The 23871-nt window shown below is 45.2% G+C and overlaps 1 protein-coding gene across 1 annotated transcript in view; it reads left to right on the top strand.

Annotated features, from left to right (window-relative positions):
• Positions 1-23871, top strand: part of SLC13A1 (solute carrier family 13 member 1) — a 91715-nt gene that overhangs the window by 49314 nt on the left and 18530 nt on the right. Inside the window, exons 8-9 of the mRNA XM_073341450.1 lie at positions 315-475; positions 4469-4588. Coding sequence (XP_073197551.1) covers positions 315-475; positions 4469-4588 — 281 coding nt within the window. The remainder of the gene's footprint in view (positions 1-314; positions 476-4468; positions 4589-23871) is intronic.

Here is a 23871-nt window from a genome sequence, read left to right as displayed (position 1 = left end):
TCAGGACCCCTACAATTACAACACCATGAAATTTCAGATTTAAATAGCTGAAATCATGAAATTTACTATTTTTAAAATCCCATGACTGTGAAATTGACCAAAATGGATGGTAAATTTGGTAGGGCCCTAACCATAGTCCTAGGCACCAACAAATGCTGCATATGACAATACTCCTAGCAAATGAAAGAGCCCTGTGGAATGCTGGGAAATACTGAAAGCTGGTTGCTTCTTAAAGACACTGTTTTTTATGTAGAGTTTATGATGTCAGATGAACCTTTCTCATACATTAATCAATGTGTATTCTTATTGAGCAGAATCTGCCCCCAGCTGAGACAGGAAGGAAATACAGAAACCAGAAAGACCAGATGATGTGCAAAATGATGTGCTTGTGTATTGCTTATTCTTCTACCATTGGAGGGTTGACTACAATCACAGGAACATCAACAAATTTGATTTTTGCTGAGCAGTTCAATACGTAAGAGATACCAAGTTATTTCTGTACCTGTTACCCAGAAGTCCAGATACTACTTTTTGTACTCTTAGCTGGTTCCCCCCAAGTGTGTTATAGTCTGCAGTTTTATACTATGACTTGGCAATGCCTGGCATCATGATTTTGTTGTTTTCCCATAAGACATACAATGAAATTCCATGATGATATCTGATTTGCATACATGCAGTTGCACTAGGGAAGGTAGCAAGGACTCATTCTACAAATGCAAAATGACAGCCAGACTTCTGTCATCCTTCCTCAAATTGAATAATACTTTACTCTTTGAATTTTCCCATTGAAACAAGTGGGTTTATTTGAGGAGTTAGGTACCACTCCGTGTAAATACTGATAACCAATGGCACAATTTCTGGCCCTAAGAGACGTTTGCTCATTCCTAAATAGAATTGGAGCTAAGTTTTTATTGCCTTTTAATTCCAAAGCAGCTGTGACAGCACCATTTTATCTCCCTGATACTAATTTGGGATCTCTTTGAGTGATATCAATGATAATTTTGTCAGTTTCACTTTGTGTCCCAAATGTCTCTAATGGGCTAATGTGATTTCTAAGTAGTAGGAATAATGTCTGACTGCCCCCTATGTTTTGTTAAAACTGGCATAATTGAAAATTGAGCTTTTACAGAACTTTTACCGTCATTTAGATTAAAAAAAACAACAGACAAACAAACCAAAACAGCTAAGGCTCCAGCTAAGGTCTATTTCCTCGTCTCCATCATCACAATGGGACTTAAAATCAGTTTTATATTTGGACACGGCACATTCTGCTGCTGTGAGGGAACCACCTGCTTTCTCAGCCTCTAGGATAGAAAGAAACATGTTGGAGTGGAGCCAAAGTGCACTGCCCTTTTTTGCTCCTGTGCCAACTGTTCCAATTAGCATAATTTAGAGCAGACCTGTGGCTACTCTAACTTGTACTATGGGGTAGTTTGGTCCCCAGCTCGTCCTAGGTAGATCACAGCCAATTCCTGCTCTTGCTCACAGCTGAGGATTCAGCCCTAATGCTGATTTTCCATTCATTTGCACCAGTCTGAAGACAGTGTTTTCAAACCCTAAAACCTGTTTAATAGATTGTAAAATCAAATCTGTAGCACACAGTGGAAGTCATAAATAGTCTAAGAGTTTTCATCTAAAAGCTCCTTTTTCATTTGTATAAAACTTTTCTCAAACTTTAATCTTTTAAGACTGAAATTTTCTGGGTCTGCTCTCTGACCAAGCATGTGTATTTTTTAGTTTGGACATTTTGAGGAAAAAAGTCCAACCATTTTCAAGAAGAGTTTGGGAAAGAATATGGTTGACACTACTAAAAATAAATTAATGAAAAAAAATTGTACAATGTTTTATGAGCAGCTCTGGCACCAAAGCAGGAGGGTAGGTAGGTAGATTTGGCATGGAGACACTCTGAACATGTGACTTTCATTCTTCATTGTTCCAACAGCATGAATCATACTCCACATATGTGTACTATTTTTCTAACAATAAGAGTTTGATAAATAATGATCTCCTGTCATTGTAATGGCTTTGAAAGTGGGTATAAGTAAGCTGTGTGGAATATGAGATTTGACTAAAACATTTGAAACCCTTCTCATTCAGAACCAGTGTGTGACCCTTGCTGCATACTCAGGCAGGGAAGTAAGGAGGCGTAAACATTCTTTTCATTCCCCTGTGCTTGCTACTTGTAACACTCATAGCAATGCGGAGACGAGAGCAGCCACTGATGGGTTGCTGCTACCCTTCCAGTGCCAGTGATCAGGGATGGGAGGTGGGGAGTGGAGAGTTGGCTCTTACCCCACAATACACTGGCCACCACAGCTGAACTGGTACGGGAAGGAGGGGGAGAAGCAAACTGCACTAGGAAAAGGTCTGGTGCAGATCACTTCTCCCATGGAGCAGTGGGGAAAGTAGGAACCAAATTATAACACAGAGTCTGCTTGTGGGGCAACACAATGACATGCTGCCCCTTTTGCAGAGTAGATTGAGATTGCAGTGTAGCCCTTAATGCACAGGGCTGTCTGAATGAGACTGAGCCCTGCAGGAAGGACCTTTGTAAGTCTGTAGGGGTTCCTGCAAATTTCCAGAAATCTGTAGCAACAGCTAAGTGCTCATGCATTTAATGTACAATCACTTAACTGATTCTGCTAGGAACCAGTTTCTTCCAGCAGCCTAGGAGGTCCCCAAGACACTGGGAGTTAGGGACAGGCATTGCCATCTTTCATCTCCTTCAGGTGGAAGGAAACTGGCTCAAAGCCTATCTTCCAACTCCCCTAGACTTGAGCAGTCTTTCCAAGTGTGTGTAAGCAGCGTTGTTCCCCATCCATCCTAGGAAAACAGTATAGATACACATCATCCAGTTTTACATCCTTCAGTGCATTTACTAATCATAAATCTCAAGCTTTATTTCTCCTCAACCTTAGCTTGGCTGTTCCCAGGGTTTTCACTGCATACTTTTTTTTGTCTAAATGCTTAGTTTCCTCTGCTCCAAGAGAGGCTCCAAACCCATTTATATCCTGATGGAAGTTAACTGAATTGCCCCACTAGTATGACCTGTCTACAGATCTTTGCACTATACTGTCATGGACAATTCGAAAACCTGATAACAGGATGATTCTGCAAAGGAGCCTTTCATCCTTATGCAGGGTTCTAGAGTTGGCCACTTTGTTACAGTACAGTTAAAATAGCATTGTGGCGTTTCATATTCATTGTGTCTCAGTGATTTCAATATCAAATGCAAGTTGAGTTTGTAAGTAAAGAGAGTCTTTCAGCTGGTGGTTGTCCCAAGACCCACTTTTAAGGCAGATTACCAAATGCAGAGGAAAGCCACAGAAAGGGTGATGAAGCCTTAAATTTCATTAACTTTTTGTAGGCTTGGGTTGATGTGCTACCCACAGATTACTCCTTATCCAACTACAAATGCCTGGTCCCAGGGAGGGGCATCTGGAGATGGTGCCACAGAGGAGGTTGACTCCTGCCCCTACAGCTCAACAGGGATGATCCTGCAGAGGGGAACCTCTGTTTTCCTTCTGTTTGGCCCACTGAAAATTCCCTAGATTATTGCAAACATAGTCAGGTAATTGACTTTGACCCGTCCATAAACTCCACAAGGAAGAGTCAGGCCGTATCCAGAATTAATCATATAAATGCTTAAGAATGTTCTAAAAATAATAAAAACACATTAGTAAGTGTTGGTCCCAGTTGGTCTCCATCTCCTGCAACAGCCAGTCCTTTTCTTTCAGAAAATCCCACAACAACTCTACTTTCCTTAGAGGTCTGCAGGTGGGGGGTCTTTGTGGCTGGGTGGCCCTTTGACTTGAAAACCTGCATGGTGGGTTCAGATTATATGGGGCCACAATGAGATCGCAGGGCTCCACCCACTTGTCCCACAGGTTCCAACCCAGCAAATGTTCTTGGACATTTTATGAGCAATTATATTGTTATTAAATGTGCACTGGCCCTTTCCCTCCAATTCTTGCCTTCCCATCTCCATTGCCCATCTTAGAGCCGTAAGGCCCTATCTTCCTCCACCACTACCCCTTCTCAGAGAAAGGCCCTTCCTTCTCTTCCTCCCATCTCCTCTTGCCCCAGAGTCCTAATGGCCCTTCCTCCTTCACCGCCATCCCCATGAGGAGCCTTTACCACAGAGTAGATATTTAATTCTTTCAATCCAGTGAGCAATGGAGTCTTCTGTTGCTGCTCTGATATTCAGTGCTCATGGCATGAGGGTTGGACACAGAGGTATGAGCAGCCCAGTTACTTTAATGGCCATTATCATCATGGGACAGGATGGGAGAGTGAGGTGAGAGCAGGCCATTGACAGTCTCTGGCTGAAGATTCCTGCTTCACTGGAGGCAGCTGATAGCAGCAGCCTTCCCCAAGTATTCCTGCTGCAGCAGAGCCTGATGGCATTTTACATATGGTTTGATTACTCTTGCAATGCCTAATTTAAGCCTATTTTATTTTCATTCAGACGCTACCCAGGTTGCCAGTGCATCAATTTTGGGTCCTGGTTTGTACTTTGCATCCCCATCACTACTATCATGATGTTGCTCTCCTGGGTCTGGCTCCAATGGCTTTTCCTTGGTTTCAAGTGAGTAAATGTTAAAAGATATTCTATACAGATCAAAAAGAATATCATATCTATATCTAATGCACACACTGTAGAATGGTGACCATTTATTGTCCTTTCAGTGTCAAATAGCACAAATGAGTTCTCTGGAAGTGCTGGGAATTCACACTGCCAGTCGTTGTGGCTTCTCTGAACTGTCCAACAGGACACCACAGGAAAACTTATTCAAGGATCCATTTTGTAAAATATGTTGTACATTTCTATAGAATATACACACACCATTAGTAGAGAGTATCTGAGAGAAGAATTCAGATTTTACAGTTTGTGGTCCAAATCTTGATGATATTGAAATAACAGTACTTTCCTGGCTGATTTCAATGAGGCCAGCATTTGACCCTATGTTTGAACAACGTTTATCTAACAAACTTGATGAGCAGACTGATATATTATATTTAGAGAAAAATACAATAGTTCCTGTTCACAGATATTCCTGTTTGTGTTTTTTGAGTGGGTTTGCTTCACTCCTGAGTTTTGTGCTTCAAGTTTTTGGATAGAATGACAGTTCTTTGGGCCCAATTCTCAATTGCCTTGCACTCTGGATACTTATTTACAGCTGTATGAAGTAGGTGTTCAAAAGTATGAAAAATGGAGCCAGGCTAATTTAGTGTGAAATGCTTCCCATATAGCATTTGCTTTCCACGGGTATAAATGGCTGCTTAAGGTGCAGACAGTGGAAAATTTGGCCCTCTATATTTAATGTTAAATAGAAGCATCTTAAGTTTCCTTCTCACTCCACTGATAGTTTAAACTTTAACATTTCATTTTTCTAGACCATTTTGACAGTGTTCTTATTAACACTGTGGAGTAGCTCACCGCAAAAGAGTGTGAATTGAAAGCCAAAATTGTTAATCTTGTCCCCTGTGAAAGATGCTACAGAACACCCTGATTAATGTGCTGGCTAGTTACACAGTAAAAACTTTCCCATTAGAAAAGAAGGCAATGTATTAACAGGAGAGAGTCTGATTCAGCAAAGACATAGATGACTTCCCTTAATTAGATGGATACATTGTGTGCTTAATTTGTTCCTTTGTGTAAGTACTGCCCTTCCTGGGCAAACAAGCCAATTTGACTTTTCAGGCCTTTGTTCTTTCTGATAGAAATACTATGATGAATAATACTGTACAGTCATAAGGATGATTGTCTAAAACATGAACTTCCCATGTTCTGACATGAGGTGGCTCTTAGCTATAGATATTTATTGGTAGACACACCAGTACTCCAGTCTTATGTGCCTTTTGTTGTTATTAATATCATTTCTTTGATGGCAGAGCCTAGAGCCCTACTTATGCTGGGTTCTGCATAAGCATATAGCAAGACACAGTGCCCGCCTCAAGTAGTTTACAATCTAAATAGAATAACAAAGAGTGGGATGGGACAGAGAGAGGCAGAAGTAAAGTGACTTGCCTAAGGCCATATCTTGGCCCACATCTTGTTATATTTGGAACCAGCAGAAAAGGAGATAGACATAGGCACAGAGATTTGACTGAACCAGCGATCTCTGTTGTGCTGGCTCTCTTGTTCAGGCTGCAAAACTGAAACTAACATGAAAGTGAGGCTTTGCACTGGGGTGGGGAGAATGCTCAAGCATTTCAAGGGACAGGACATCACATTCTTCCAACCTACTATAAAAACTTTCCAAACACACATGCATTATCATTCACATGACTAAAAATAAGCACTATATTACCTGACTAAGAGTTGTGGGTGGACTACAGCAGACTCTTAAAATGCAAGGGATTATTCTGTCCTGGAATAGCAACTCACTAACTGAACAGGTTAAGTGGTTTTCTCACTCTCCTGGGACAATGTGGTGATGGTGGTGCAGCAGAGTTCTGAATAACAGGAGCAGTCGGTGGCAAGGGATCAGCTGCATCTAGTATGGAATCAGCTGGATCGGGTACCACATTTTTTTTTCTGATGAGTCATCAAAACTAAGAGTTGCAAGAGAAGGAGGCTCAGTTAGAGGAACAAAAAGTCCTACTGGAACATCCCTGGACTCTGGTACTCATCAGGACTGAAACTGGTCCATGTTATTTCCATAAAATACTACTGGATAGTCCTACCATGAACAAAACAGGTCCTGTGCATTTTACAAGTTCTCCAACTGTAATTGCAATTCTACACTAAGGGTAAGTCTACACTATACAATTAGGTCGAATTTATAGAAGTCGATTTTTTAGCAAGCGATTTTATACAGTCAATTGTGTGTGTCCCCGCTAAGCGCGTTAAGTTGGCCGAGTGCTTCCACAGTACCGTGGCTAGCGTCGACTCACAGAGCGGTGCACTATGGGTAGCTATCCCACACTTCCCACAGTCTCCGCCGCCCATTGAAATTCTGGGTTGACCTCCCAATGCCTGATGGGGCAAAAACGTTGTCATGCGTGGTTTTGGGTACATGTCGTCAGTTGCCCCTCCCTCCGTGAAAGCAACAGCAGACAATCATTTTGCGCCTTTTTTCCGTGCGGGCGCCATACTGCTTTCAGCAGACGGTGCAGTAGGACTGCTAACCATCATTGAATGACTGCTTTTGCTGCCACTCTGCTCTCCTGATGCTATGAATCCACCTCGCAGCTCCTCTATATGACTGTCGTCATCCACCACTTCCACTGCCACTCTGCTCTCCTGGTGGTCTCGCAGGGCCACTTCTGCTGCCTCTCTGCTCAGCTGCTCCTGTCTTGCCATAACACAGCAAACATGCAGCCCACTCGTCTGTTGTGGCCTGGCAGCAGACGTTGCAGTAGGTCTGCAAAACTGGTCATCCAACCACCGCTTCCCCTGCAACTCTGCTCTCCTGCAGATGCCATACCACGGCAAGCCTGGAGCCCACTCAGATCACCACGGCAGTTATGAGCATTGTGAACACCTCACGCATTATCATGCAGGATATGCAGAACCAGAACCTGCAAAAGCAGGTGAGGAGGCGATGGCAGCACAGTGACAAAAGTGATGAGGACATGCACACAGACTTCTCTCAAAGCACGGGCCCCGGCAATTTGGCCATCCTGGTGGCAATGGGTCAGGCTCATGCCATGGAACGCTGATTCTGGGCCCGGGAAACAAGCACAGACTGGTGGGACTGCATAATCTTGCAGGTATGGGATGATTCCCAGTGGCTGCGAAACTTTTGCATGCGTAAGGGCACTTTCATGGAACTTTGACTTGCTTTCCCCTGCCCTGAAGTGCAAGAATACCAAGATGAGAGCAGCCCTCACAGTTCACAAGCGAGTGGTGATAGCCCTCTGGAAGCTTGCAACGCCAGACAGCTCCCGTCAGTTGGGAATCAATTTGGAGTGAGCGAATCTACTGTGGGGGCTGCTGTGATCCAAGTAGCCAACGCAATCACTGAGCTGCTGCTATCAACAGTAGTGACTCTGGGAAATGTGCAGGTCATAGTGGATGGCTTTGCTGCAATGGGATTCCCTAACTGTGGTGGGGCAATAGACGCAATGCATATCCTTATCTTGGGACTGGGCCACCAAGGCAGCCAGTACATAAACCTCAAGGGGTACTTTTCAATGGTGCTGCAAGCTCTGGTGAATCACAAGTGACGTTTCACCAGCATCAACGTGGGATGGCCGGGAAAGTACATGACGCTCGAATCTTCAGGAACTCTGGTCTGTTTGAACAGCTGCATCAAGGGACTTACTTTCCAGACCAGAAAATAACATTGGGGATGTTGAAATGCCGATAGTTATCCTTGGGGACGCAGCCTACCCTTTAGTGCCATGGCTCATGAAGCCGTACACAGGCACCCTGGATAGTAGTCAGGAGCTGTTCAACTACAGGCTGAGCAAGTGCAGAATGGTGGTAGAATGTGCATTTGGACATTTAAAAGAGCACTGGTGCAGCTTACTGACTCGGTTAGACCTCAGCGAAACTAATATTCCCACTGTTGTTACTGCTTGCTGTGTGCTCCACAATATCTGTGAGAGTAAGGGGGAGACGTTTATGGCGGGGTGGGAGGTTGAGGCAAATCGCCTGGCCACTGATTACGTGCAGCCAGACACCAGGACGGTTAGAAGAGCAGAGCAGGGTGTGCTGCGCATCAGAGAGGCTTTAAAAACCAGTTTCGTGGCTGACCAGGCTACAGTGTGACAGTTCTGTTTGTTTCTCCTTGATGAAAACCCGCCCCCTTGGTTCACTCTGCTTCCTTGTAAGCCAACCGCCCTCCTCTCCCCCTTTCGATCACTGCTTTCAGAGGCAATAAAGTCATTGTTGTTTCAAATTCATGCATTCTTTATTAATTAGTCACACAAATAGGGGGATAACTACCAAGGTAGCCCGGGAGGGGTGGGGGAGGAGGAAAACACTGGGTGGGGTGGGGGAGGAGGGAAGGACAAGGCTGCACTGCACTTCAAATCTTATTGAATGCCATCCTTCTGTTGCTTGTGCAGTCCTCTGGGGTGGAGTAGTTGGGTACCCAGAGGGAGCCCCCTCCCCCCCGCGTTTTTGGGCATATGGGTGAGGAGGCTATGGAACTTGGGGAGGAGGGCGGTTGGTTACACAGGGGCTGCAGTGGCGGTCTGTGCCTTTCCTGCACCTCAACCATACACCAGAGCATATCAGTTTGAATCTCCAGTAGCTTCAGCATTGCATCCTGCCTCCTTTCATCATGTTGCCGCCACCTTTCCTCTTGATCCCGCCACCTCTCCTGTTGCTCCCACCACTTGTCCTCTCATGCATCCCTCCTGTCCTCGTGTTCATTTTGTGCTTTCCTGGACTCTGCCGTTGTCTGCCACCATGCATTGTGGTGGGCTCTTTCAGTTTGGGTGGACTGCATGAGCTCAGAGAACATTTAATCGCAAGTGCGTTTTTTTCGCCTTCTTATCTGTGCTAGCCTCAGGGATGGAGATGCTAGTCACAGTGTTGAAACATTTGCAGCTGCAGGAGGAAAAAAAGGGAGATTAAAATTGAAAAAGACACATTGGCCATTTAAAAGGAGAGGCTGATGTTTTCGGGTTAACGTGCAGCATAAACCCAACTAAACTCCCACACACACCCAATTCTCTGGGATGATCGCTTCACCCCTCCCCCCACCGCATGGCTAACAGCAGGGATGACTTCTTTTCAGCCACAGGCAAACAACCCAGCAGGAACAGCTACCTCTGAATGTCCCCTTAATAAAATTCCCCTATTTCAACCAGGTGACCATGAATGATATCACTTTCCTGAGGATAACACGGAGAGATAAAGAATGGATGTTGCTTGAATGACAGCAAACACTGGGACCACACGCTGCCATGCTTTGTTATGCAATGATTCCAGAATACGTGCTACTGGCCTGCTGTGGTAAAGTGTCCTACCATGGAGGACGCAATGAGGCTGCCCTCCCCAGAAACTTTTTGCAAAGGCTTTGGGAGTACCTCCAGGACAGCTTCATTGAGATGTCCCTGGAGGATTTCCGCTCCATCCCCAGACACGTTAACAGACTTTTCCAGTCCTGTACTGGCCACGAACGCATCCCAATTCTTCAGGGCAAATTAATCACTAAACACGCTTGCTTTTAAACCGTATATTATATTTACAAAGGTACACTCACCAGAGGTGCCTTCTCCACCTTCAAGGTACAGGAGCCCGGGTTGGGAGGGTACTGTCTCCAGGGTGATAAACAGTTCCTGGCTGTTGGGGAGAATGGTTTCTCTGCTTGCCTGGTGTGCACTATCTTCAACCTCCCCCTCCTCATCATCTTCCTCATCCCCAAAATCCTCATCTCTTTTGCATGAGACTCCTTTGCAGGAGTTCACATACAAGTGTGGGGTAGTTGTAAGGGCACCCCCAGGAATTACATGCAGCTCATCATAGAAGCAGCATGTCTGGGGCTCTGACCCTGAGCGAGCATTTGCATCTTGGGTTTTTTGGTAGGCTTGCCTGAGCTCCTTAAGTTTCACATGGCACTGCTGCTGGTCCCCGTTATGGCCTCTGTCCTTCATGCCCTTGGAGATTTTTTCAAATATTTTGGCATTTTGTCTTTGGAATGGAGTTCTGATAGCACAGATTCATCTCCCCATACAGCGATCAGATCCAGTACCTCCCGTTCGGGCCATGCTGGAGCTCTTTTGCGATTCTGGGACTCCATGGTCACCTCTGCTGATGAGATCTGCATGGTCACCTGTGCTGATCAGCTTGCCATGCTGGCCAAACAGGAAATGAAATTCAAAAGTTTGCGGGGCTTTTCCTGTCTACATGGCCAGTGCATCCGAGTTGTCAGTGCTGTCGAGAATGGTCACAATGGAGCACTGTGGGATAGCTCCTGGAGGTCAATACCGTCAAATTGCATCCACACTAACCCAAATTCGACCCAGCGATTTCGATTTCAGCTGTAATCCTGTCGTTGGGGAGGAGTACAGAAATCGATTTTAAGAGCCCATTAAGTTGACAAAAATGGCTTCATTGTGTGGACAGGTGCAGGGTTAAATCGATCTAACGCTGCTAAATTCGACCTAAACTTGTAGTGTAGTCCAGGGCTAAGTCTCCAACTTGAAAACAGTGGTGACGAGTCTCATATGATTGATCAATTTGCATAGTTTGGAATTTGGCTACACATGAAGCAATTTCAGGACGTAGCAGGTTCCAACAGGTACACAAATATTGCTTCAAGAAAAGAGGTGCAGGTGATTCCTGGGTAGTAGCATGTGGAGGGTTCCTGGAGAGAAGCTAGAAATTGTCCAATTTCTGCTGATGACTTAAAATAGATTTGTTAGCTTTTAAGGCATTCTTAAGTATTTACCTAAAGCATTCTGCTAGTCGATTTGTAGCAGGATAGTATGGTGCAGAGCATATGTGCTGAATTTTAATTGAAGCTAGGAACCTGTGAAATTCTTCAGAACAGAACTGAGGTTCAATGTCACTCACCAACTGTACCAGTAAACTAAACTTGCTAAACAAACTACAGATATGTCCAATGGTCTTAGTGACTGTTGTAGAAGTCATTCTGAAAACTTCTGGCCATTTTGAACATGCAATCTTCTAAAGGTCCAGCAAAGTCCACATGAATATATATTCAAGAAGTCTGAGGCCACGACCAAGGCTGTAGATGAGATGGGTCAGGATCATGCTGAATTTGCTTACACATAGTACAGCACTTTACATTCCTCTCAATAGCTTTGTCAGTCCCCAGCCACCAGATATGACTCCAGACTATGGTCTTCATCCATACAATGCCAAAATCACCTTCATTAAGAGCTTTCAAAACCTGACCCTGAAGTGCTTTTGGAACATTCACTCACATTCTCCATAAAATGCAACTATGATTCACAGATAATTCATATTGACGTGATATGAATTGTATAAACTGGGGATTATTTTGATCCAATGCCATACCCTGTAGTACCATTCCCTTCATAAGCAAAAACACATTATCCTTAGCAGTTTCTTTGTGGATGTCTGTGCTAGTGATGAGTAACCTATCCTTCAAATTGAGATAGAACACTTCATCTGAGGATACTGGTCTGCATGTAAAACTGGATTCAGCATTGCGTTGAGATCTCCACAAATTTGGACTGAGCCTTCCTTCTTGAACACTGGTACAATAGATGTAGCCCACGCACTGTGTGAAACCAATAACAAGACTCCAATGTTCACTAAACAGTCCAAATCAGCTTCTACTAGAGGCTTCAGAGCATAAGACATAACTCTGGGGTTGCAATATTATGGTTGGCTGTCAGACTTAACAGTGAGCTTCACTGACATGTTGCTTTGTCCAAAGATTTTGAAACAGAGCTTGAAGTGTCTGTCCAGTATTTCTTGAAGATTTTGAAGTGCTTTGGTGATCGCCTTGATATCAGTTCAATTCACTTTGAGCATCTCAAGCCAAGATCTGCTAAATAATGGTGGATACTTTTGTTCAGTCACATACAAGGGTAAAACAACTGATAGTCCATATAATTGAACTTTTACCTGGAGTATCCCTTTTAGGACTAACATTTCAAAACCATGGATGTTTCTTCTTGTGGAACTTGTGACAAAGTCTGGTGATAGGTGGATGCAGAAATCAATGAGACAGCAGCTCCCCCGTATTAAGCTGAATTCTTGTAGGAACTCCTTCTATCAAGGGTGTGACCCAGATCCCATCTTTGACTCCATCTTCAGATAACACATGCAGTGCTAGGCCTTGATCAGTGTCACTACAGCTCTTGTCTTTTTCTACATTATGAATTCCCAACTTCCATCCTTTCTTAGGTTCAGTTGTCACAGGTGTCTTTTATGTATGTTTACTCTGTTACTAGTTGTTGAACTGTGCGACAGATCATGTTGATGTGTCCCTCCTTCTGCAAGTGACTTGGTGTGCCCAGCAGTCCTTTTCAGCAAGCACAGTTTGTGCAAACTGCCACATGGAAATTCCTTATGCTTCTGTGGTCCTCTGTCTTGCTGATTCAGGAGATGAACTTTTCAGTGCAGGCTAAATTGCAGAGTGAAGGAACAGAATATGGACACCGTGTAGAATCAAGCACGTGGGTTTATTATGCACAGCACTGGCGGAGTGTCACCTTGCTTATTAGGCTCAGAGACACTGCCAAACAATTGATTACAATACATTCTATGGATTTTCCATGGGTGGAGGGAAATGACTTGGTAGGCAGTCCCAGACCCCTGGATAGGTCCAACAGCAAGACAAGATAAGCACACTAGCCAATAGTCAAAGATTACATAATGTTTTCGCCCATGGTTTCAGGTTAACACATGACACTTAATTAGTACACAGGTAAAGCAAAAGGACAAATTAAAAGTATATAGCAATAAAGATTGTCTTTTAGTTGTTCATTTGTATTTCTAAGGTAGGCACTGGCAATGGCTTGGAGGAGAGGTGCACATCTGTGAGAGGGAGGATATCATATCTCATACTGACATGTTTGAACCTCTTCCATAAACTCAAGGCTGGTGTGTAGGAAGGCACTTCTTCTACAGAAGAAACAGGGCCCCCTTTCATTCCTTTGGTCTGTTTGCAACTTTGAGATAAAGCCCCCAATTATAATTTCCACCTGGCTTCTTGCTGACCAAGCTTATCTTAGCAAAAAGCAAGGTTGTCCTTTGTTTGTTCTGCTTCTTAGCTAATATTGTTCACTATTTGCTAGACCTCTGTCTTCTTGAGCAAACTCTGGATTTTGCGCCTGTATGGGCCATCACCTGAGATGGCACTGACCATAATCATCGCTTTAACCTCCACTGCCTGGTTTCATGCCTTCGAGTACTTCAAATTGGTCTGATCCACAGTTTCCTCTATCAGGTTGTATCTCAGACAGCCTTCCTCAATATGCCTCTGGGTCTCAGCCACCAACTCCTTGATCTTCGCCTGCAGGGCCTGTAGACCTTCCTCTAGACACTTACTGCCATAGTGCCATTCCGGATCCCATGTTAGGTTACCCGTCATTGGCGGAGTACTGTGGAGCCGCGTCCCATCAACGGTCAGGGTCGCCCTTCGGGGTACTGTCATGCACACCGATGGATGTCTCGAGGGGCAGGGCTTTCCATTTAGCTCGATGGAGTGGTTCTGGGCAGTCACACACCAATAGGTACTGTTCATTTGGACCAGCTCCGTGTGCACCAGTTTCTCAGTGATGGCCACTTCGAACCTAGACAGATTCGTTAGAATATTATATGGGCTTGTACACAGAATTTCCTTATCAGAGTGGGTGCAACATTCACTAGGATACAATGCTCTCCCAGTGACCTCGGAGTATGCAACGCCTTCTATCTTAATAACATGACCCCTCCTCCATACTGGCAAGGAGGTCACCATCCTGGCTCGCTGGAAATTAGGGATGCCCAGAGGTACCAGAAGGTTAAAGAGTATACTGTGACCTGTCCAAACTGGTCTTTGGACTCTCATTGATTCTCTGTTTCCCCATGCCCACGGAGGGGTACTGGGGAGATAGGGTCCCACCACTTCCATAAGGGCTGGGTGGATCCAGCCATCAAGGAGATCGTGTGGTGATGGCCAAAGTTTGTCCTGCTCTCCAACAACTCTCTTCCAGTGCCTTTATTTTGGTACCATTTATCAGCAGGGTGGTGACTTCTTTACCCAGGTATTTTGTTATATCTAATGAGGTGGACAGAGGTTGACAGATACAGAGGTTGACAGATCCTTTAAACTGTCTAGGATCAATCGACTGGCCTTATTAGTATCCAGTCCTCCCCAGGCATTAGAGATTACAGCATCTGCCAACCTTGACTCAAGTTGATCCCTCTTCTCAGCTTTGCGTGCTATGTTATAGGTGTTGCCAAAAGAATTACCTGCACCAACGCATCCTGCAATGGTATCTAGTAACCCCCTTTTCTGTCTAGTTAAGCGGTCACCAATTTGGTTTGTTAGGCTAGTAATATTTCTACTCATTTGAGGCCTGACCTTTGCACACTGTCTGTTCGCTTCCTCTAATGGAATATGCCCCTCGACCCTGTAGGTGTGGAATACTACCGAGGTGAGGACCGGTAGTGCTGGTCCTATCATTACCAATCCTGGTTCTGGAACAGGGATTTGTTCAGGGCATGACACACAGTCAGGTGGTTCCACTCTGTATCTGATAACTTGGTTGTTACCAGTCATGGACATTCTAATTTGGGCCATCGTTTAACGACGTTTGCCATGCCTTTGGGGTTACCTCGGTCCATGCTTTAAGTGGTAAGCCCTATCCTGAATCAGCAGGCCCAACCTTCACAGGTACCATGTCAGTATAATTGGCACATGATCTTTCATGAGTGTTTGGTTTCTTTTGCACAAAATCCCGCACAAATTCCAGTACCGAGGTCTATGTGTTTCCTCCCAAGCCATCGTGGCAATATGCCATGTAATTGTGTTCAAATGAGGGATAGCCCAGGACTTTGAGTCCCCTTCACTAGTAGTATGCAGCTGTCCCCCTTTAAAGGTGATCCGGACACTGGTTGCATTAAGTATAGACACTGTCCCTCTAAGAGGGCTACAACATCATCTAAGGCTGTCACCCTGCTCAAAGGGGTAGCTCATGCACTTCCATGATTCCTTCCAAATGCCTCCATAAAACTCCATAATCTCTGGCACCTGCCACCAGCGAATAACTGGGCAGTCAGCTGTTATTAAAATTGTGATGTTACTAGTCTTCCTATTGTTATGAGCATCAGTGTATGATTTTATTTGGACCTTTTTACGTCCCACTGTGTGCTCATGTCCTAACCATAGTGCCACCTTTACCTCTGGCCAGAGCTGTTTATTGACCACTGCACGTGTTTTGCAAAAGCTAAGTGTTTCCTTAGCGTGGCAGTTGAAGCGAAGCAAACTCGGAGGACTGGGGTTAGTGACCCACTCCCCGTCCTCCTTTTCACATGGCACACTATTTGCGTCCTTCCTCATGCACCACAGGGACAGCAGAAGCCACAGCAGGAGCCTCCCCATGGTCACTCTGGTTGCCCTGGTCACCCTTCAGTCCTTCCTCTTCCACTTCCTCTTGTTCACCTGTGGAGACACCTGTGGAAACATTGTTAATATTGACAGTTGCTGTTTGAAACAATTTTAACTGATTTTGGTGCCTCCAAAAAGTTCCCAATTTGTCCCCAACCTTTGCATGTGTATTAGTAGTCAGAAGGACCCTCATAGGGCCTTGCCACCTTGGCTTTAAAATTCCTTTAACTTCTGGGTAAATACAGCACCTTACCAAAACCCCAACTTCAAATGCAGGTTTGTCCAAACTGCTGTTAACATCCAGCTGGGTTTGATTTTCTTTCACTTGGTTGTATAAATCCTTTAACTCTCTTTCCAGTGCCCTGATGTAATTCTACAGCCTGTCTGCAAAAAGCCCCAACCCCTCCCGCAGGGAGGATCACATTACTAGGCATTCTCATTGCTCTTCCTGTCATTAGCTCAAAGGGTGTCAGCTGAGTCAGCCTGTTTGGGCTTCCTCTGAGCCGATACAATTCAGCAGGGAGCATACAAGCCCACCTGTTCCCTGTGTCCAGTACTGCTTTTGTTAAGGCTGCTTTTATTGTTCTATTCATTCTTTCCACCATTCCTGAGCTTTCAGGGTGGTATGGTATATGGAATCCTTGCTTTATTTCTAGTGCCTTACATGCCTCTTTCATTACTCACCCTGTAAAGTGAGTTCCTTGGTCAGATTCTATTGACAATGGCAGACCCCATCTGGGTGTTATTTTTTCTGCTAGGATCTGAGCCACTGTTGTGGCAGTACAGTTCTTAGTGGGGAATGCCTCTACCCATCGGGTAAAAGTGTCAATAATTACCAAGATATAAGTGAACCCCCTGCTTTGTGGCAAGGGTCCAGTAAAATCAATTTGCAGATTTGCAGAGGCAGGTCCCTCTGGCCGTGGCTGGTGATTCAAGGGTACTTTTTTCCTTCTCCCCACATTAACTTGTGTGCATCACACATCTTTTGAGAAATTGTTCCAGGGCAGCCCTCATTTGTCTCCACCCCAGATGAGCTGGAGAGTGGATGGCACGGAGCAGCAGAGCCTATATGCACTCTGGGGCTACCAGCTTCCCCCTGCCCCCCCCCCTCCCCCTCGGCCCATATCAGAGGTGATTTTTATACACACAGCCTTGTTCTTCCAATTTACTTTTCTCTTCTGGGCTTACGGTTGCATATAGTTTTTTTTAAATTCAACTCTTCCTCTGGTACTGTAGCTGCACAGACCTTAATAGGACTTGCATGTGCAACTTCTTTAGCACATTTATCTGCCCAGTAATTTCCTTTTTGTTCCTCACTTGAGATTTTATGTGCTTTTATCTTTACTACTGCCAGTTCTGATGGTAGTTTGACAGCTTCTGCTAGTCTTTGAACTGCCTCCATATTATTGATGGGCTTGCAGGTTGTTGTTATAAAACCTCTTCGTGACCACTCATCCATGTAATCATGCACTACTCCGAATGCATATCTGCTGTCTGTATACACAGTGAGCCTTTTGCCCTCCCCCACTCTCAGAGCTTCAGCGAGAGCTGTCAGCTCTGCCTCTTGTGCTGACTTGGATCCATCCAGCTGTCCTGACGCTGTCACTGTTCCGTCACCAAGCTCCACTGCCCATCCGGTGTGTGGCACTCCATTTTCATACTTTCTTGATCCATCTACATACAAAACTATATCTGGATTCTCTAATGGTCCTTCCTTAACTTTTCCCAAAACTTCATCTGCCCTATCTATGAGACACTCGTGGAGGGATAGCTCAATGGTTTGAGTATTGGCCTGCTAAACGCAGGGTTGTGAGTTCAGTCCTTGAGGGGGCCATTTAGGGATCTGGGGCAGAAATTGGGGATTGGTCCTGCTTTGAGCAGGGGGTTGGACTAGATGACCTCCTGAGGTCCCTTCCAAGCCAGGTTTCAGAGTAACAGCCGTGTTAGTCTGTATTCGCAAAAAGAAAAGGAGTACTTGTGGCACCTTAGAGACTAACCAATTTATTTGAGCATGAGCTTTCGTGAGCTACAGCTCACTTCATCGGATGCATACCATGGAAACTGCAGCAGACTTTATATACACACAGAGAATATGAAACAATACCTCCTCCCACCCCACTGTCCTGCTGGTAATAGCTTATCTAAAGTGATCATCAGGTTGGGCCATTTCCAGCACAAATCCAGGTTTTCTCACCCTCCAACCCCCCACACAAATTCACTCTCCTGCTGGTGATAGCCCATCCAAAGTGACAACTCTTTACACAATGTGCATGATAATCAAGTTGGGCCATTTCCTGCACAAATCCAGGTTCTCTCACCCCCTCACCCCCCTCCCAAAAACCACACACACAAACTCACTATCCTGCTGGTAATAGCTCATCCAAAGTGACCACTCTCCCTACAATGTGCATGATAATCAAGGTGGGCCATTTCCAGCACAAATCCAGGTTTTCTCACACACCCCCCCACCCCCATACACACACAAACTCACTCTCCTGCTGGTAATAGCTCATCCAAACTGACCACTCTCCAAGTTTAAATCCAAGTTAAACCAGAACATCTGGGGGGGGGGGGGGGTAGGAAAAAACAAAGGGAAATAGGCTACCTTGCATAATGACTTAGCCACTCCCAGTCTCTATTTAAGCCTAAATTAATAGTATCCAATTTGCAAATGAATTCCAATTCAGCAGTTTCTCGCTGGAGTCTGGATTTAAAGTTTTTTTGTTTTAAGATAGCGACCTTCATGTCTGTGATTGCATGACCAGAGAGATTGAAGTGTTCTCCGACTGGTTTATGAATGTTATAATTCTTGACATCTGATTTGTGTCCATTTATTCTTTTACGTAAAGACTGTCCAGTTTGACCAATGTAAATGGCAGAGGGGCATTGCTGGCACATGATGGCATATATCACATTGGTGGATGTGCAGGTGAACGAGCCTCTGATAGTGTGGCTGATGTTATTAGGCCCTGTGATGGTGTCCCCTGAATAGATATGTGGGCACAATTGGCAACGGGCTTTGTTGCAAGGATAAGTTCCTGGGTTATTATTATGGATCATTATGCAAGGTAGCCTATTTCCCCTTGTTTTTTCCTACCACCCCCCCCCCCCCAGATGTTCTGGTTTAACTTGGATTTAAACTTGGAGAGTGGTCAGTTTGGATGAGCTATTACCAGCAGGAGAGTGAGTTTGTGTGTGTATGGGGGTGGGGGGTGTGTGTGAGAAAACCTGGATTTGTGCTGGAAATGGCCCACCTTGATTATCATACACATTGTAGGGAGAGTGGTCACTTTGGATGAGCTATTACCAGCAGGATAGTGAGTTTGTGTGTGTGGTTTTTGGGAGGGGGGTGGGGGGGGATGTGAGAAAACCTGGATTTGTGCAGGAAATGGCCCAACTTGATTATCATGCACATTGTGTAAAGAGTTGTCACTTTGGATGGGCTATCACCAGCAGGAGAGTGAATTTGTGTGCGGGGGGGTGGAGGGTGAGAAAACCTGGATTTGTGCTGGAAATGGCCCAACCTGATAATCACTTTAGATAAGCTATTACCAGCAGGACAGTGGGGTGGGAGGAGGTATTGTTTCATATTCTCTGTGTGTATATAAAGTCTGCTGCAGTTTCCACGGCATGCATCCGATGAAGTGAGCTGTAGCTCACGAAAGCTCATGCTCAAATAAATTGGTTAGTCTCTAAGGTGCCACAAGTACTCCTTTCCTTCCAAGCCAGATATTCTATGATCTATGACCTCTCCTTCTATGTTCAGGTATTCAGCTACATTTATTCCCTTGTCCCTTACTATAGAGAAGTTGGGGTTTTGCAAACACAATATGGATTCCCACTGACTCCTCCGGGCAACTGTTACAGATCTTAGCCACCCTGTATTAAGGAGATCAGTAAGTGTGTATGTAGCACTAATTTCCCCGTGAGGGTGTATGATTCACAAGCTTTTACCGCGCACAGTAGAACAATCCAGAGCTGCTACACACTCCCTAGTCCCTGGGATACAGGGGGTCTTAAGGTAGATAGGTATGGACTGCTTGTCACCTGTCTCAGTACAGCTGAGTATTGAGCCTCCCTGCAGCTGCAGTAAAGGTGGAACGGCTTTCCCATATCAGGTAAGCCCAGGCTGGGGGTGGAGGCTAAAGCCTGTTTTATCTTTATAAATGCCTTCTCTTGTTCTGTGCCGCATATTACTGACTCATTTTCAGGCTTTCCCCCTCTAGTGAGGTTTTGAATCAGTTCCGCCATCTCTGAGTACTCCAGTATATATCTTCTACAGTAATTAAGGAGTCCCAATACCTTCCAGACTTCCTTAACTGTCCGTGGTCTTTTTAACTCTCGAATTGCCTTTTTTCTAACTCCCTGTGCTATGTCATGCCCTAGATATAAAACATGCTGCTGCTGCTGTAACTGAGCTTTCCTCGCGCTTAATTTAAATCCAACCTCACTCATCCAGTCTGTTTAGGGTTTTTAAATGGTCCTTTTCATTTGAACTGGCAATTAGCAAGTCATCTACATGCTACAGGATCACTGTGTCCCCCTCCAAGGGTACTTGTGCTATTATTTCTGCCATTGCCGTGTGGAAGATGGAGGGAGAATTATGGAACCCCGGAGGTACTCGGGTCCAAGTGTACTGCTGGTCTCCCACTGCAAATTTCTCCTGACTCTCCTTTGCAAGGAGAATACTCCAGAATCCATTAGCTATATCCAGGACTGAGAATACTGAGTGTCCTGGTTTTAGCAAATTAAGGATGGTGGCAGGGCTTGCCACAATAGGATATGCCTTTGGAGTCACCCGGTTGAGGTGGGTGTAGGCTATAGTTAACCTCCAGGTCCCGCCTGGCTTCCGGATGGGCCAAATTGGGGAGTTAGTTGTGGAGGTGTTTTTTTAATTACCCCTCTAGATTCCAAATTAGTGATTATATTTTGAACTGCCTCTAAGGCTTCTGGTATAATTGGGTACTGCCTGTGGACTTTATGAGTTGGTCCTTTTACAGTTACAGGCTTCATGTTTACTAGCCCACAATCTTGTTTATTTGTTGCCCACACTTCAGGGTGAAGGGAACACAGTGTTTTTACTGGACTCCCCCCTCCCCCCCCCCCCACTCTGGTATTATTGCTTTACTACTGGCAACCATGGCTATATTTTGAGATAATCTCTCCTGTTTGGATCCTCCAGCCCTTTCAGTGCAGCTAGCTCTGGGGTTGATTACTCCCCTGAGCTCCTTAAGGAGATCTAAGCCGCAAATTGTCTCCCTGCTCGGGGCAAACCCAGATTTGACTGACTGTGACCATATCTTCAAATTCTATTTCTACTGGCTGTCTTAGGGTTGCTTTTAATCTTCCCCCTCCCGCCACTTCAATCCATATGGATCCAAGGTGAAGGGGAGATCTTGGCTGGTTATCAATACCGAGGCTCCTGTGTCTATTAACATACTGCATGGTTGGCCCCCCCACTGGGGTCGTCTTCAGTTCCAGCCCCAGAGGCCACTGATACCTATTTGCTAACCAGGAATTTGAGCAACTCCTGCATATGTTTATCCTTTTCCTGTTCTTGGGTGCTAGTTGTATCAGTTTTATTCTGCTTGTTCAGCCACTGACTTTTCTCACCCGCCCCCCCCCACCCGGGGGGGAGGGGTGGAAGCAGCTTTCTTTTAGGTGGCCGCTCCTTTTACAATTACTGCATGTTTTGATTTTTTTATCTTTACGGTCACGTGCCAAATGTCCAGGCTTATTGCAAGTGAAGCAGATGGTGGTTCTGACTGCATGAACTGTTGCAACTTCCTCAGAGGGGATGGTTGTTGCTACCTTTCTTTTTTTCCTGTTATCTACTTCTGTGGCCCATTTCATTACTGCTGAGTATGTCTCTCCCACTGAGATGCCTAATGCCAGGACTGCTTGTTGGTCTGCAGACAGCCCTTCCTTTAGAATTTAGCATCATGGTCTCGGGATGTTAAATTCTCAAGACCTGAAAAAGCTCGAAATGCATTTCATTTCTTTTCAGCATAGGACATGGCAGACTCCCCTTTCTGCTGAACCACTGATTGCAAAGCCCCCCAGTTACTGGTCTGGGCTCCTAGAGCAGCAGTGAATTCCTGAATTCTATTACAGTGCCTGCATCTGGGTTTGGAATTCCTGCTGGTTCTTCAGCCAATCCCCTCCCGCAGGGCTGGGGCTATGATCTTCAGCCCAGTGCCCCGTCTTCCATTTATCGTCTAAGTTGTCCCACACATCCCTGGGGCATTTGACTTGACCAGGATGTGAACATCCTTCCTATGGAGGCCGTGTATTTCAGTAAGGCCATCCAGCTTGTCCCAGAACTCAGTGTTTTTGTTATCGCTTTTGAGTTTGGGTAAATCAGACAACAGTGCCTGTTTTTCCTGGGGGGGGGGGGGGTGAAGGGATGGTAGATTTCAGTAGTTTCTGTCCTGAGTCCCCTTACTTGTTCACCCTCCACCTTAACATTTCTGAACCTTCTTAGCTGTGTTTTGATTCGAGCCATACACTGTACTTGCTGGGGCAATTAATCCTTGTGGTGCCCCTTCATTAGCTCTCTGGGGGCTTAAATTTGGCCTTTCACATGAAATAATGTATGGAGGGGGGTTCTGTTCCTCCCCTTTGTCTTGTGCTGCTGAGTTTTCCCACAGAGAGTTAATCAGTGGCGCCCTTGTTGGGCTTGGCTGACAAATGCCGGGAGTGGGCTCTCCCCCTTCTGCTCTGGGCGTGTGTCCCAGGCATGGTGAATGTAGTTCTTTTGTTCTGGGATCTTTCCAATTTCCTGCCAATTACATGGTTTAAAGCACAAACTCTTATCCTTCACAACCTGATTCTCAGATTTTAAAGTTGCAATTTCTCTTTCTTTTAGGTTGAGTATATCCAATATCACTATTACTGCCTTGTCTGTTTTGTTACTTTTCTGATTATTCCACCAAGTAACCAGATCTGCCTTTGGTCCGGCAGTGGAATAGTTTGGTTTTTTAGCTGCTGTTTGTCGGGTTTTGACATGTTTACACTCCAAATATTCTCGAGGGCTGATTATCGCCTCTCCTTTTGATGCCATGGGCTTTTACTCACCCTGGCTGCTGACCTTGTTTGGAATGTACATCTTCCCTCTTATTTCTGTGGTCTCAATCTCCACAAATGTCAGCCTTAATGGGGATTTATGTTTCCCCTTTTGAATACTGTGGTCTAAATCTCCACACTGACAGCTTTGATGGGGATGTACCTTGCCGGCCTTATTGGAGACTTGTGCTATTCGAAGGCATGTACATCACATGCCGAGGGTTGGGGGAGGCACTCCCCTAGGGCTTGCAATGTTATGTGCAATGAGGAAATGGGACCACCAGTTTGTACTGCCTACCGCTCGCGTACCCAGCCAGTCCTGGGCTTAACTCATAGCCAATCGCTTGCTGGTGGTTTGTCCAAGTCCTCTGTAACACACCCCTTAATTTAAACAGTACATAACCCTCTTGCACATGTCTCCCCTCCCAACTGGTACCTTTATTAACCCCTCTGTTTATACTACCCGTGTCTAGGTTCCTTTGCACTTAAATTTAAAAAGTGAGAACAAGATGTGTCTGAAAGGGGATAAGAGACTTCTATCCCTGGCCTAATGAAGTGGTAAATTAAACATACTCACCTCGTTTGGGATTTCAGTCTCAGTTCCTCAATCAGTTCACAAGCTTGCATCCCGGATGAGCCCCCATCTGAAGGAACAGAATATGGACACCGTGTAGAATCAAGCATGTGGGTTTATTACGCACAGTGCTGGCGGAGTGTCACCTTGCTTATTAGGCTCAGAGACACTGCCAAACAATTGATTAAATACATTCTATGGATTTTCCATGGGCGGAGGGAAATGACAGGGTAGGCA

Source organism: Lepidochelys kempii, chromosome 1 (genome assembly GCF_965140265.1).
Source record: "Lepidochelys kempii isolate rLepKem1 chromosome 1, rLepKem1.hap2, whole genome shotgun sequence".
Lineage (NCBI taxonomy): Eukaryota > Metazoa > Chordata > Testudines > Cheloniidae > Lepidochelys > Lepidochelys kempii.
This window is presented reverse-complemented; position numbering and strand designations above follow the sequence as displayed.